Source organism: Balaenoptera musculus, chromosome 12, assembly GCF_009873245.2.
Source record: "Balaenoptera musculus isolate JJ_BM4_2016_0621 chromosome 12, mBalMus1.pri.v3, whole genome shotgun sequence".
Lineage (NCBI taxonomy): Eukaryota > Metazoa > Chordata > Mammalia > Artiodactyla > Balaenopteridae > Balaenoptera > Balaenoptera musculus.
Genome location: NC_045796.1, coordinates 48580302 through 48595275, shown reverse-complemented (window position 1 = coordinate 48595275; position 14974 = coordinate 48580302). Strand labels below are relative to the sequence as shown.

At 41.0% G+C, this 14974-nt stretch overlaps 1 protein-coding gene across 1 annotated transcript in view; it reads right to left on the bottom strand.

Moving 5' to 3' along the window:
• The window catches only part of LAMA4 (laminin subunit alpha 4), a 148189-nt gene that overhangs the window by 72380 nt on the left and 60835 nt on the right, over nucleotides 1-14974 (bottom strand). Inside the window, 5 exon segments of the mRNA XM_036871934.1 lie at nucleotides 123-234; nucleotides 5853-5963; nucleotides 7782-7933; nucleotides 9808-9903; nucleotides 12144-12358. Coding sequence (XP_036727829.1) covers nucleotides 123-234; nucleotides 5853-5963; nucleotides 7782-7933; nucleotides 9808-9903; nucleotides 12144-12358 — 686 coding nt within the window.

The following is a 14974-nucleotide window of genomic DNA, read 5'->3' as shown; positions in this document are numbered from 1 at the left end:
ATAACACTCTAACAACAGGTCCTGGCACACAATAAACACTAACAGTAGCCACTATTTTTATTGTTGTTAATAACATGAAAGATTCCTTGGCATGAAGCTAAACCAGAAGAGAATATATTTACCTTGGATTTTATCCCTCACATCGTGGGCTTGCTCTGCAAGCTGAGTTGCGTGGTTAATGGTATCCATGCTTTCCTTCTGAGCCAACTGGCTCTTTCTTGTGGCTTGACTTTCCTATAAATTATCCACATAAATACCAGATTAAATTTGCAAGAAGGAAAGGTTGTGTATGTGCATGTGGGGGTGGGTGGGCATAATGTATTCCATAAACATAAATTTCCCTGACATGTGAAAGTTCTAGAATATAGAACATGGTCTCAGAAATCATGCATGAAGACGGATGTTATGACCCACTTTAGAATTATAGATGCTATTCCTAAGCCATTAATCACAGTTCAACCCAAACCAACCATCCTATATATGTAATTTACCCTTTGAATTTTTATTGTATCTCAAGATGCCAGACTAGGGAATTACCCACGTCTGCTGATCAGTTTGACATTGTGCTGACTGAAATGCTTAAAGGTTCAAAGGGAAACTTGTTGAGAAAGCAGGCAGATCTCAAAATGCTCCATGCATTCAGTGGCTTCTGGGTGGTCCAGCCACTGCTGCAACTGAATTACCACAGAGATTTAAAGGATTATGCTCACTGTGCTAAATGCTGCCTTCCAAATTCCCATCAACATTGATGGCACTTGTGCACAAATAACTACTCAAGCAGCTTTGGCTCAGAGTGAATGAAGTTCTTCCCTGAGAAGCCATTTTCATTCTTTCGACTCTGTTTCACAGAGCTCCCACGTAGGATTTGTCAAAATGAAATCCCAGCTCAAATGTGGCTCCTGAAGAAAGGATGTGTGGGTGTGCATGTGTATGTGTGTATTTCTCTCTGTGTGTATAAGGTCAGAAGCTAATCTAAAAAATGGTTCAAGGCCAGGACACAGGCCTATATGCACAGCATGGGGACGTGTACTTCCTTTTGGCATCAGAAAGACTGACTCATGGGTTATATTTGAGATGAGGGGGAGTTCTTCAGTCTGGCATTTGGTGAAGTGCCCACTTGCCTCATCCAGTGTCTTTTTGGCTCAGCCCTGTGACAAAGGGCTGCAGTACCTGACTGGACTGCAGGGTGATCTGCTACACAGAGTTCTGGCTGGTAGACCCCCCCCAGGACAGGACAGTGGCTATTTCAAATTTCTCTCCTTTCATCCACTGTTCCAGCCGGAGGATTAGGCCATGATTTTACCTGGAATGTTTTTACACTTCCCAAGCATAACCCAAGCAAGTGGCTCTTCATCAAGGAAGAGAATGCAGACATGGTATCATAGCAGACACATGCTCCAGGAGCTTTTCATCGGGCAATTTATCCAAAATCTCCTCCATACAAAGCTCCCTGCGCAGCAAGACTGCGGCCATCAGCCCCTTCCCTAAAGCATGGGCTCTCTGAATGGACATTGCAATCTTGAGTCACGATGTTCTTTCCCTCAATTCCAGTCTCCCTCTTATGCTGTTCTAATGCTTTCCAGAGACACAAAAATCTGTGGCCACTTTAAAATTAGATGATACAGAAAATAAGATGAATCTATTCTTGGCTCCCCGCCTTTAAAAAATAGGGACACAGACATATAAAACATTAAAAAAATTTTAACAAGTTGATTTTTGGTCCAGTTTAAATTGAGTTATACTTAAAAAACACAACATGCATATTTTTGACTTTGGCTTCATCCTTCAAGGAAAAAGATTTATTGTTATTACTGTGTTCATTTAATTGATTTCTTGATATGGAAACTTTGAATTATTGAAGTAATGAAAGACAGCTGGTGGATGTCATAGCTCTAAGACAACCTCTTCTGACAAACACCAGAGGGCGCTTAGATATATGTATTTAATAAAAGACAGCGGCAAAGAGGAACATGTTACTTTAAATTGCAAAATTACTGGATATAATATATAGTGACGCCTTATTTGAAAGTTCTACTTTTTTCTTTAACTTTGATTATGGAAGGAAAATAATGATATGGGCACATGGTAAAACAGGTGCACCCTGCTTTAAGAAAAACTGAAATTAAAAAATTAGCTTACAACTATAAGCCGGTTGATGTTTAGCATTACAAATGGATTAATCATTTACTCACCTCAACAGTGAATTCTCCTTGTACATATTTGATGTAAAAAGTGGCAAGAATTTTATTTATTATACAGTGCATAAAGTATAGTGTACCTAGAATACTATTGAGGATGATAATATCTAGGATGGCCATATACTTTATTGTTTAAACTGGGACACTTTTGAGAGTGAAAGGGGAACTTTTAATAATCACTCTGGGAGACAAGCATAAACAGGGGCCTTCTGGACAAAATGGTAGTAGGAATATTGGCGTGCCATTTCAGAATCTGTACAGTGATACCTAATTTGGGTTTAACTATGTCCTAAACATTGACTTCCAAATACCTTTCCAGCCTTGATCTCTTCTCTTGAGCTACAGACTCAAATCTCTGGCTTCCACAGAGAGCTCACCCTTAAAAGGTCCAGAGAAATCCATTCTGAATTTTTAGTCTTGGCCATCTATTTCTCCAAGTCAGAGCTTACATCCTTGCAAGTCTTCATATCCAATTGGTCACTGAAACATTTTTATTCCACTTGTCATTCTGGCCTCTCTTCCTGGTCCCCACCACCACAGTCTCACTTTACCACTGCTCACTGCAAATTCTTTTCCAATGAAGACAAGGCAGCAATTGACCACTCTTGTTTGGACTACTGCGGCAGTCTACTGACGGTGTCCCTGTCTTCAGAGTCTTAAACCTACCATCCCCACTTCAGAGGAATGTTTCTGAAACTTCACACCTAATCAGCTCATTGTTGTAGGTAAATGCTCCAGTATCTTCCAAAGTCCACAGGATGAGCATGGTGGGCAAGGTTCTTCATGATTTGGCCTCTGAGAACTTCTTCAGCATTGTCTTCTGCTCCTTGCTTTAATATTCTGCAAGGCCAAGGCCAAAGTTCTTCAATCTTCTGGTCAATTGGAATTGAAACATATTTTGACTTTTTGTCCTGTCTTTTTATCAGGATTGGAGATCAGGCTCGGAGATCAGGCTCAGATGCTTTTGATGTGTGGAAGTGACCCACTTTCCTCCCAACCCTAAAGATCTTTGCAGGTGTTGATATATGGGGAGCTTTTGCTGTGGCTCCCCATAGGGAAGGAGTAGGGAAGAGATGGAGGAGATGGAGAAGTGGAGGGAATGGTGCAGCACCCTCCTGGGCCAGCCCTTGGAGACTGGGCTCTACAGTGTACCTTTTGGATCCAGATGGCAAAAGGCAGCACTGAGATTGAGAGAGGGCCACCATCTTCACTTCTGCTTGTAGCCTAGTCCCACTCTGACTTTGAGCATGGTGGCTTTGGGAATATGGGAGAGTGGAATCTTGACATAGGCTTTGGTAATTTCATTACAGACATGACCAGCAGTGGCACAAGTGAGACCTTTTTGAGCAGCAGCTATTTGGGAACACAAATGCATGGGCATCCTGTAGGGGTTTCCCAGAAGTAGCAGGTGGGAAAAGGCAGTAAGATTTATCAAAAGGGGGCTAGAGGACTTAGATATGGAGGTAGGGAAAAAACACAGTAACTTTAGGTTAATATAAATTGTGAGGTTTGGATTACATGAGATTCATGTGACAGGTACTTTGCATACAGAGGTACAGCTGACCCTTGAACAACGCAGGGGTTGGGGGCACCGACACAGCTGAAAATCCATGTATAACTTTACAGTTGGCCCTCTGTATCTGAGGTTCTGTATCTGCGGACTCAACCAACTGTGGATCATGTAATACCGTAGTACGTATTTACTGAAAAAAACCTGCATATAAGTGGACCCGTGCAGTTCAAACCTGTATTGTTCAAGGATCAACCGTATTTTCAAGTTCAAGAGGCAACACTACTGTGATTTTTTTTATCACACTGTGGGAATCTACAGTGAAATCCTTCACTCTAGCTAAAGATAAATATTAGTTACTTTTTTGATAGAAGGCTTTCTAAGACAAAGCTTTTCTTAAATCCTTCTAAGAATCAATTATGGACTTTTCTAGACTAAGGGCTTGAAGAATGCTTGAGAAGTCATTAAGACCCTCTCTGGGTGTTTGTTTCAAAATGTTTCAGCAGGTTCCTTCACCATCAGGACTGTTTGTGTCATCGCCAGGTCGCCAGAAGGATGTTATTTTCAATAAGAATCAATGGCAACAGCTGGGTGAATGCTCCAGTCGCTTTATCATCAACTTCTGGCTTTGGTGGTCTGTTCTCATTGTTCAGGAGCCTTTTCTACTGTGATGTCCCTTTCAAGCTTGCACTATTTCCTCCCCATGAAAGGCTGCATTTAACTTATATTGGAAGTAGGAAAACTGTACAACAAAAGAATCAGTAACTCCATGTCTGAGCTATGGGAGGAACTAATCTTGGTGAAAACATTTCCTCAAGAATTTGAGACACTTTCAGCAAGTTCTAGCCATGACACAAATGAAATTACGAGTTTTCACAAAGATTTCTTTCTTGGTATTTCCTTTGAAACTTAAGCAATCTCACTGCTCTTCAAACGTTCATGGTTGGATTAACATGCTCCATTGTATGGGAACGAGGGACACAATTTTTATATGCATTTAAAAGTAGTTGAATCTTCCAAGGATCCAATTAGAGTAATTCACATTTTTAGAAGCATAATCTCTTAGTTTAAGAGGTCCAAGGTCAAAAGAGATTATCAGAGTTATTTTAACCTTTATTTTTGTAGAAAATGAGAATTGTTTTTGAAAAGAACTTCAACAATTTATAACGTCAAACATCAGTATCTGAAAGCAGAAATTCCAGAGTACTCTGGGCAGAACTGGTGGAACATAATCAGGGAAAAAAATGTGTTAAACATTTTAACATGTTAAACATGGCGCCTTGTGGCTTAGTTGTATTTTTTTATTAGTACAGAGGATGGATATTTTTCCATTAGGCTCTTGGGGAATGTATTTAATAGTCTCTCACATTGACTTTGCTCATGTTTTAATGTTTTTCTTGTTAATTTGTGAGAACTTTTACAAGTCATATTTCCCTCGACATTTTTCTTAGTCTTGTTGACTTTTTTCATTTATTCAGTTGTTTTACTAGGTATTTGAAATTTTATCTTGTCAAATCTATTATTTCTTTTTATTATAATTCTTCACACTATATTTAAATGTATTGTTATTTCCTTTCAAGGTTTAATAATTATCTAGTTCTGTTTTCTTGTAGATTTGAGATTTAAACTCAAGTATTTAATCTGTCTGAAATTTATTTTAGTATATGGTATAAAATGAGGGTCCAAAGTATTTTTTTTCCTGCCAAACTGCAAAATTGCTTTCTCAACACAATTTCTCTTCTTTCCTTTTATTACTTAATGCATACTTTAGCAAACATTTAAATTTTATATTCTATATAATAAAGTTTATTTCTGGATGTTCTGTTGCTCTTAGCCATAAAATGTTAAGGTGAACAGCTGAACGACTATCCTAATTAAAACATATATCAACCATATTTACCAGCAGCAAATACAATGAAAGTTTTCCATAAACCTGTTTTTTCAAGGAAACCAATCAAAATGGGAAGACACAGTAGAGACCAAGTATATTAACTTTCTCCTCAGGTCTTGCCTTGATTTATTTTAAGGCACCTGGGTCACTGCATTTTTTCTGGGCTGTGTTAAGCCTCAGTCATTTGTGACTAGCCAGTCTCACACCAGCTAAATCCCGTCTCTGAAGTTAGTCCCAGAAACTGAACACATACCCTTTCAGCTAATTCCTCCACGTCAGACAGAAGGCTTTTCATTGTGTTTTCAGCATTGTTGATTTGTATCTTTCTTAGGACATATTGGTTTTCTCTTTCTGACAATTTTGTCTGTGGAAAAAAAAACACGTATTTTTCCATAGTCAGTAGAGGTGCACACCAGGTTTGTAAAAATATGCAGAAAACTCTTTCAGTGTAAGAGGACTCAGAGCAGAGTGTGAGCCTTTATTCTCAAAATAGTGGGGTCCACAGGCTACTGCAGGCTGGTATGAAGTTTGAGGTCTGCACAAGGGGGTGGAGGGCTCTAGGGGCAGAAATTCTGCAAGCTCCACTTACCAGGCTGGAGATTCTGGGTTGGGCTGTGCTGGTTCTGGGGAAAGGGTATCTTTTCCAAATTTGCACAAAGGCACAATATAGACTGGCAGTGGCCTTGGGTGTCTGAGCCTTAAAACTTCAATTTCGCAGGTCTTGGAGGAAATGATAACCCACGTCAATCAGTGCAAATGGAGTTTAGAAATTCACTTTCCTCTTTTTGGTGTAAGGAGAACAATTCTCTTTATTTCAGACCATTTTCCCCTTTCTTTTCCATTTTAAGCAGTTTGGTCCAAATGTAGCTCTCCTTCGATTACTTTGGAGTAAGCCCTTCAATCTTGGCACTGACTTCCCATCAGCTATATTATTATATATAATATAATATAATTATTTCTACCTTGAAGTTGTGCTGTTGGGGAAAGAGGATTCAAGTGGTATCAAAAGGACTGAGTCTGGGTAACTCCTCTGAGAATTAGTGCCTTCATGTGTCCAAACAGATGAGTCTGGTTAAGAACAATTCCTAAATTGGGAATAGAGTACTCACTAAGATTCCATCCAGACCATCCAGGTTTACAATTTTGTGATTTTTGTTTTGTTTTACACTTTGCACATTTGGGCAATTGCTGTGGATATCATTTGCACCTCCAAAAAGCAGAGTAATGAGCACTTTCTATGTTAGGTACTGTTCTAACTGCTCTGCATATAACACCTCACTGAATTCTCTCAACAACCCATGAGATGGGTATAATAATTATCCTCAATTCCAGATGAGGTAACTGAAAAATAAAGAGGTTAAATAACTTACCCAAGGTCACATAGCTAGTAAGTGTCAGAGCTGGGATTTGAATCCAAGCATTCTGGTGTCAAAGTTTATGCTCTTAACCATTATGCTAAACTGACTAACAAAGTAAAAAAGTATGCTGGTATTAATTCTATTATCCTTTCATCAAATCATTATTGTTTTAAAAAATATCCATTGGTTGTGATTGAAGCCCATGATTTAAAGGGGGGAAAAAACACCTCTTAAAGCTTAGATATACAAGCACTGTTATGGTTTTTGACTCTTGCCTGTCTTTAACTTGCTTATTAGATGTTAACCACTAGATCTAGGAAGAGAAACAGAGCATGTGAGTGTGCTTGTGTATTTGAGTGTGTGTGTGAGATGAGAAAGAATGTGTGTCAGTGAGAAGGAAAGGTAAGGGCAGGAGAGAGAGGGAGGGAAGAAGGAGAAAAGAGAGAATGAGAGTGTGTGTGTTAGTTTTTAGAGAAACTACTGAAAACACAGCAAACTGAAGCTAAGGTAATGGTATGTTTGCAATGTTGACTTGAATAACCAATGTACAGCTCCACTGAAATAAGAGTGTTTCTCCTCCATCAATAGCTTTGTACACAGATACTAGTTTTTTAGTCATTTCATTTTCCATATTAACCTTTTTAACAGATGACAGCTCTTGGTTTAGGCTGGAGTTCATGACTGTAATCAATTTCATAATTTCCTAGGTCTAACAATCTGTAATATAACCACTGGACTCAGATACCAAAATGGATAGGAATTACCAGGAGTGACCCTATGAAACCAGAATGAAAATACACAGAAGGTATACCATTCCTGCATACTTTGAGGAGGTAGATGGTGGAGTTGATTTCATTCACATGCCTATGAGCAGCGGCACCAGATGACACACTCAACAGACTGGATTTGCTTTCTTCAATGGAGAGCGCTGCTAACCGAAGGTCATCAGTCAGATCCCAGATGCACTTATCGCAGCCTGGAGGTAAAATGGGTATGTCATTTCTTCAAAATCAAAGGTCAGCTGGGAAGCATGCTGCTTTAAGTCGATTATTATATGCACTTCCTTGGTTAATACTACTTGTAATTTTGTTTCCTGAGGAGTTGTTCTGGGCCAGGAACTAGTCCTTACACTCAAAACAGAGTAGGGCCTAAGATGAGCCAAAGTGTACATTGGGCACTTAAAACGTAACAAAAAAACAAACACATGCAACTGAAAAGTAGGTTAACGTGAACACTAAAGGCTGAACTGAGAAAGAAAGGAAGCACAAAGGACAAGGCATCTGAGAGATGGGTGGCAAAGGAGAACCCTCCCTCCACTTTTCTTTGGTGGTAGGAAAGCTGTCTGGGATGACTCTCTCCATGTCAGGCTTTGGGCTTCTGCTTGGTGCCGGCTAGTGAAGATGGAACGTGCCAGGCATTCCCCCTCTCCTAGCAGCTTTTCTTACTGCCTATTGAGGCTCTAGTGCCTTCAGCTCACCCCAGGGATGTCTCAGCGCCTCCCCATGGCCCGACATCCTGTTGGGATGAATGGTTCAGCAGAAGCAGGTCTGCAGGACATCACTGTTTGCGAATATCACTCCCTGATAGCTGACGAACCTGCACACATGGTTAGGTAGGTGGCAGTTTCTCGCTGCTTCCTGCATTTCACGTTTGAGTTCCTCTGACCACTGTCATCACCCCCAGGACCCAACGCCCTCCTGTGACACACTCACAAAGGACACCCTTTGAAACTTTTCTGTTCCCAATCTCTTTCCCCCAGACTGCACTCTCTTCTAGAGAACTGATAAATGGAGACTAAAGTGTTAATGGTTGTTAATATGTTAATTTGTTATTTGAAGTTCAACGCAGACTTCCTCATAACACTCTCTCAAAGGAATGGCTCCCCAGCCAGTACATCAGGCTGGTGGAAAAGATGCGTAGGGTCAAGCAGGCACCTTGATGTCTTTAAAGTGACCTTGCTTAGGGGGTCACCTATGCTGTCAGTGTGTAAACTCTGTCCTGCTTGTGCCTCCCAACCTATGTCACCTTCAGTAATATTAATCTCTTGTGCCCAGAGGGACTGAGCGGCCAAGATACTTTTGTTTGGGGGAAGGGATATCTAATATTAAAGCAGTCTTTAAACCACTCTACCTAAAGCAAATATTAGTTACTTTCTTGATAGAAGGTTTTCTAAGGCAAAGCTTTCCTTAAATCCTTCTAAAAAATCAATCATGGACTTTTCTAGGCTAAGGGCTTGAAGGATGCTTGAGAAGTCATTGAGACCGGGTCTGGGCATTTGTTTTGAAATGTTTCAGCAGGTTCTTGCACCATTAGGAATACTCATGATTTGAATACCAGAGGGGCAGGAAAGAGAGAGGGCAGCTCCATTTCATAAGGCCTGAATATTATATTTCTGGTGCCACTTCAGATTTAGAGTGATTTGAGAAAAGCCACTTAAATCTCTTGGCATCTCAGTTTCCCCAGTGTTGTAAAGCGTAGTCTGTGGATTACATTATCTGAGGACCTGAAGAGATAATACAGAAAAAGGAGCTAAAATGAACTCAGTCACTGGGAACTGTATTTCCAACTTAGCCTTTACCTACTAAGTAAGATGCTGAACTTAAAGACTTGATAAAATAAATTTTCTAAAATAGAGCTGTTTAAATGTAAATCACCTATCTGCCCATTGGAATCAAGTGGACTGAATGTCTTTTGTTTAGGGTCCATTTGGTTGAGGCATAGACAGGGTTAAAGCCAAGGGTGGGACTCAGGCAGTTTCTAGAGAGAGTGTATTGCATAGCTTTTCTTAATCCTACACCTGCAGCACATTAGAGAAAGTGGGGTTAGTCAATCATGTACTGTTATTTTTACTTATGGTTGGGCAGTCCATGCCTGTAGGGGGTTCAGAACCTTCTTCCAAGCATTCTCCGGTTACGCTGTCACATGGGCCTCCCCCACAACTGCACACTGTGGGAAACAAAAACAAGAGATTAGGGATTCATTTCTTAATGCCTAAAATATGGCAATGTTTTTGTGGTTTGTAGAAATACTGGCTATCGGTATATAATTCTTCAATGGGGATTAATTATATTCTTTCTTAAGATCGTGTGGAATACATGATTTAGTGATTATTCCTCTCACCCAATTAAGCCCCAGCTCAGGGAGATTTTCAAAGGTGACCCTGGGGCAAAAGTAAATCTAAATGTTCCTGGATTCCTTTCCCAACTATTTGAGATTCTGACATGACTCTGCAACTGCTTCAGTCCAAAGAGCTCCTGGTCAGTTTCACAAGGTACAAAATGATCACAGAGTCCATCATTCAGCTGGAATCTGAAAGCCATCCTTTCATCACAGTCAAATTCTCCAGTTAATCCAACTCCAGGTTTGATTACTGCCAGGTGTGAGGGAGGAGCAGCCCACTAGGAGTGAGTGAGGAGATGCAAGAGCGATTCTTGGGTCCCACAGTGCTTGACTCTTGGCAAGACTGACTCCAAACCTCCAAATGATAGCTATCAGTGGGATAGCTAGTAACAATGTCGTGGAAAGAATTAGGACCACATTTACATGAATTTAGAAGATCTGAGAGCCCATTATTAATCTACTAATAATTTTCAAGAATGCCTTTTGGAAAAAAACAAAAACAAAACCCTAATCTCACCAGACTGTTCATTTTCCACTGAGTTTTGGAGTGGAGATTAATTTTTTTTTAACACCTTTATCGAAGTATAATTGCTTTACAATGGTGTGTTAGTTTCTGCTTTATAACAAAGTGAATCAGCTATACATATACATATACATATATCCCCATATCTCCTCCCTCTTGCATCTCCCTCCCACCCTCCCTATCCCACCCCTCTGGGTGGTCACAAAGCACTGAGCTGATCTCCCTGTGCTATGTGGCTGCTTCTGGAGTGGAGATTAATTTTTAATATTTACAAAGGATTTCTTAAGCTATCTAGGCTAGCAATAAACTGGAATTGTGAATTTCCTCCCACCTCTTAACTGTCTTTACAGAATAATCATAAAAAATTAGCTTCAAGGGTAACATACATTTATTACATTTTGGCTGTTTAATGTTCCACAAAATGTAAATTTATTAAACAATTCAGCAAGATCATGCTTTATTGCTTCTAGCATCAGCTTCTTTTCTAAGACTGATCTGCATCTCTGTAACTTAAACATGAGTTTACATATTGACATGAGTCAATATTTTGAGAATCAGGATGTCAATGTTTAAGTCTTTGATTTTGCCAACACTCTTTGTGATGCCCACTTTCTCTCTCTTTAGTCTGACTGGGCACAGAGCTCCTCTCCACTCTGTTATTCTTGGGGTTATGCTTCTGTGCACATAGCTTTCCTGGAGACATGTTTACTTTTATTGCGACTTCTGCAGATCATATTTGTTTCCTTCTCAATTTCAAACTCTTCACTTCTTAAAAATCTCTTCAAGTGGAAATCTGTTTCAGTGAGAGAATCTCCAATTGAAGCATGCCACAAGAGCACAATACCTCTCCCTCACTCTTCTTCCCCTCAAAGTCACATAAGAGAAGGAATATTCAGTCTCAGCCTCCCTTTAGTCCTAGAGGAAGGCAATTTAACTTTACTTCTGAAGAGCTTCACTCTCTGAGGCAAATGGATTGGAGAAATCCTGAATAAAATTTGTACCTTTCAGTCTAACTGAAGTCTGACCAGGAAGATTTCTTATACTATCCCTGAAATATTTACTCTGGTAATGTGAGGAAATAGGGGGATGATTAAACTACCTATGGCTTGCTAATCTATTTCACTGAAATGTTGATTTTACCAAACATAACTAAAAAGAGACACATAGCTTGCAGAGTAAGAAAATTGATGTCAAGCATGCAAACTTTCATTCAGTCCTCTGGTCAATGACAGGTAATCTATGGAAGTCTGATTTACTTCTTTGATCAAAATTGGAAGGACATAAAGATGATAAGACAAAAGTTCACTAGTGTTAGTGTCTCATGGTTCATTCTACCCATGAGCTAAACTACATTAGTCTTGATAAAAATACCTACCCCTAGGAGTATGGGATGCACATTCCTATATTGCCCTGGAAGAGTGTCAAGGGGGTAATTGCAATATTTCCCCAAGATAAATTCATCTAAATCCAGCACTGACAGAGGCCCTGCTCCTATCACACATGTGCCAGCTGGGTAGCTGCTGCAGCATGCACAGCACCTTACCTGCACAGTTCTTGGCTCTCCTGGCATCCCCATAGTAGCCAGGTGCACAGTGTTCACACTTGAATCCGGTGGTGTTGCGTAAGCAATTCCTACACTGGCCAGTGACCTCATCGCAGTCTTCAAAGATCAGGTTAGGATCTGAATTTCCACTGCAGTCACATTTCCTACAGGTGCTTCCAATCAGCAAGGGGTTTCCATAGTAACCAGGAGCACATCTGAAGGGGAATCACATGTTAAAAATTTAGCATCCATAGTTTTCTTCCTTTTTATCTTCTTTCCTACCTAGAAGAAAGTGTAATGAATATTTGTGTATTGCTCTCCCAGAATTAATTCCCACTCTCTCATCTTCCTAATAGGACCAGACTTTGTTTTTCAGGAACTACCCCTCCCCATTGTGTTGTAGCCCATTCAGTTCGGCGAGACCTTCAGGTGCAGGAGTGTCTGGATATGACCAGGGTGGGGGCATTTTTGGTCACCTCAATCACTGGGGTGCACAGCTGGCATACGACGGTGGGACTAGATATGCTACATTTGGCCGTGAGATATGCCACTAGGGCATAGCTAAGAACTGTCCTGGATAAAATGTTAGTAATACCTTCACTGAGAAACACTGGTGTGTATTCTACCTTGCCGTAGTGAATTGTTCTGATAGCCTAAACCTGAGCCAACCAGTGCCTGGCATTGTCCTGGCCGAAATGGTTTGGCTCAGGAGTGATTCAGTTGGAGTGGAGCTCAGGGCTCTTGTTTGAGGGTTGTGTGAAGGCCTTCTCTCCCTCTGCAGGTGAATGAAGAGGCAGGCAGCATGCTTAGCTCTGGTAGCCATCTTGTGACTGAAGGAAGACAGTGCGGAGACAAAGCAGAGGGCAGAGCTGGGAGTACCACAGATAAACAGAGTTGGGGCTAGGTGGCCATTATTCTGTATGTTTTAGATATATGAGCCTACAGAGGCCAGGTGCCTAACTGCATTTGCTGTGGAGGCAGAGCTGAGGCCTATGGTCATGCCAGCTGGCCCTAATAAGAGACTCCAGCCCAGGTGGAGAGCAGAGGCTGAACTACTTCCAGCCTTTGCTGGCCTTGCCAAGCTATGCACTCTGGGGGGGTTGCCTCTGACCAGAGGAAAAGCACCTTTCTCTACTTTTTCCAAAAGGTAACCTGTCGGCCAGCAGAGGCCCTGCTCTGAGTGATGGGACCACAGGCCCCACCTAAGGGGGCAGCTGCTTCTCAGCTCCTATCAACTGTTTCTATACTGTAGCCTTGAGGGAATGAAGGATCTGTGTTGTCAGATCTTATTTTTAAAGGAAAAAGTTGAAATTCGGATTTTTATGTGAAATCTCAGTTTTTAAAGGTTGGCTCAAACTTTGTAAGAATACTTTTTGAGGCAAACTACATGCTTTTTGGCTGGCTGTGGCCCCCTCTCTGCTATGGACCTCAATTAGTGTTGAAGACTGGCTAAGGTGGGCTGAAGATGCTTTGGGAGTGGCTGGAAGGAATGTGCAGTCACACTGTCATGGGACTGAAGGTCAGGCACAGGAGTTAGTTTTGATGAGAGAGAAAAAGAAGAGAGCCAGTGAAGGTTTCTGAGTGATAAAAGTGATGGTGAATGAAGCCGGTGTCGGCATCAGAGTTCAGGACGGACTCTGGGCTGGAATGGGAGATCAGGGTTGGGTGGGGAGGACCTGGGGTGGGACCTATGCCTTGGGAGTGGAAAGGAAGAGAAGACTTTCCAAGGACACCAATAAGAGCCAGCCAGCAATAATAGGACACCACCTTTTAAAATGCTTCCATTTAAAGTAAAAGAATCATGATTCAGAAGATTTGAAAAATAGAGAAATGAAAAAAAAATCACATCTGTAATCCCAAGATCTTAACAATCAGTGTTCAACATTTTGCATATGTTTTTCCAGGTTTTATTCCTATGTCTCAGTTTTTTGATGTAGTTGTAATGATGGTGTATGTTCAGTCACTTGCAATGTATCTCATGACTCCACCCAGGTAAGTTCATTTAGTTACCACAGACACCTGGGAGGTAGGGCACGCAGGCTTGGCATTCCGAGGCTGAGAGGCTACTTTGGTTTTCCAAGCTCACACAGCTAGGAAGTGACAGCATAAGACCCAGACCTTCTGACCCTGATGTTCTTTCCTTTGCTCTGCCCTGGACCACACTGCTGCTGCTATAAATGAATGAGTGAACTCATCCAACAGAAGGACAATTCATGTCTATTTTGTGTAAGGCACAGAGAGACAGGAAGAGGAAAAACACATAGCCTATGCACTGAAAGAACAGGAAAAGAATTAGGCATAATTATACAAACTCTAGAAGTCGAGGACTATGAAAAAGATAAGAATGAATGTAAGTGCCACACAACCCACAAAGAGACATCCCCCTGAGGAAATGTTCGATAAATTTTATTATTCATACTCATGTCTTTGTACCTTTGGTTCACAGGCCCTCTCATCCCCAAGTCAGCATAAATCATTCCTCTATGGAACACATGGCTGGATTGAATTTCTATCCTGTGCCGCAGTTCACCAGAATATTAGATACTTAGGCTCACTAAAATGGGACTCAGATCTGCCACCTCAGTGCACAGCTGGGAAGCCTGAGGTCTGGGAGTGAACAGACTTGTCCAAGCTCACAGAAGCCAGATGCCAGTTGCTTTCTTTTCTCTGTTTAATTCCACTGTATTTGATCTCCATAGGTGGTCCCCTGGTCTTCTACTAGTCAGAATCTCAACCACAGTGGAAACCTACTTTGAGTCACTTTGAATTTCAAGAATATCTTTTGGTGGTAGGCTCAGAGGCAACTCTGAAGTCACAGTCCCAACTTCAAC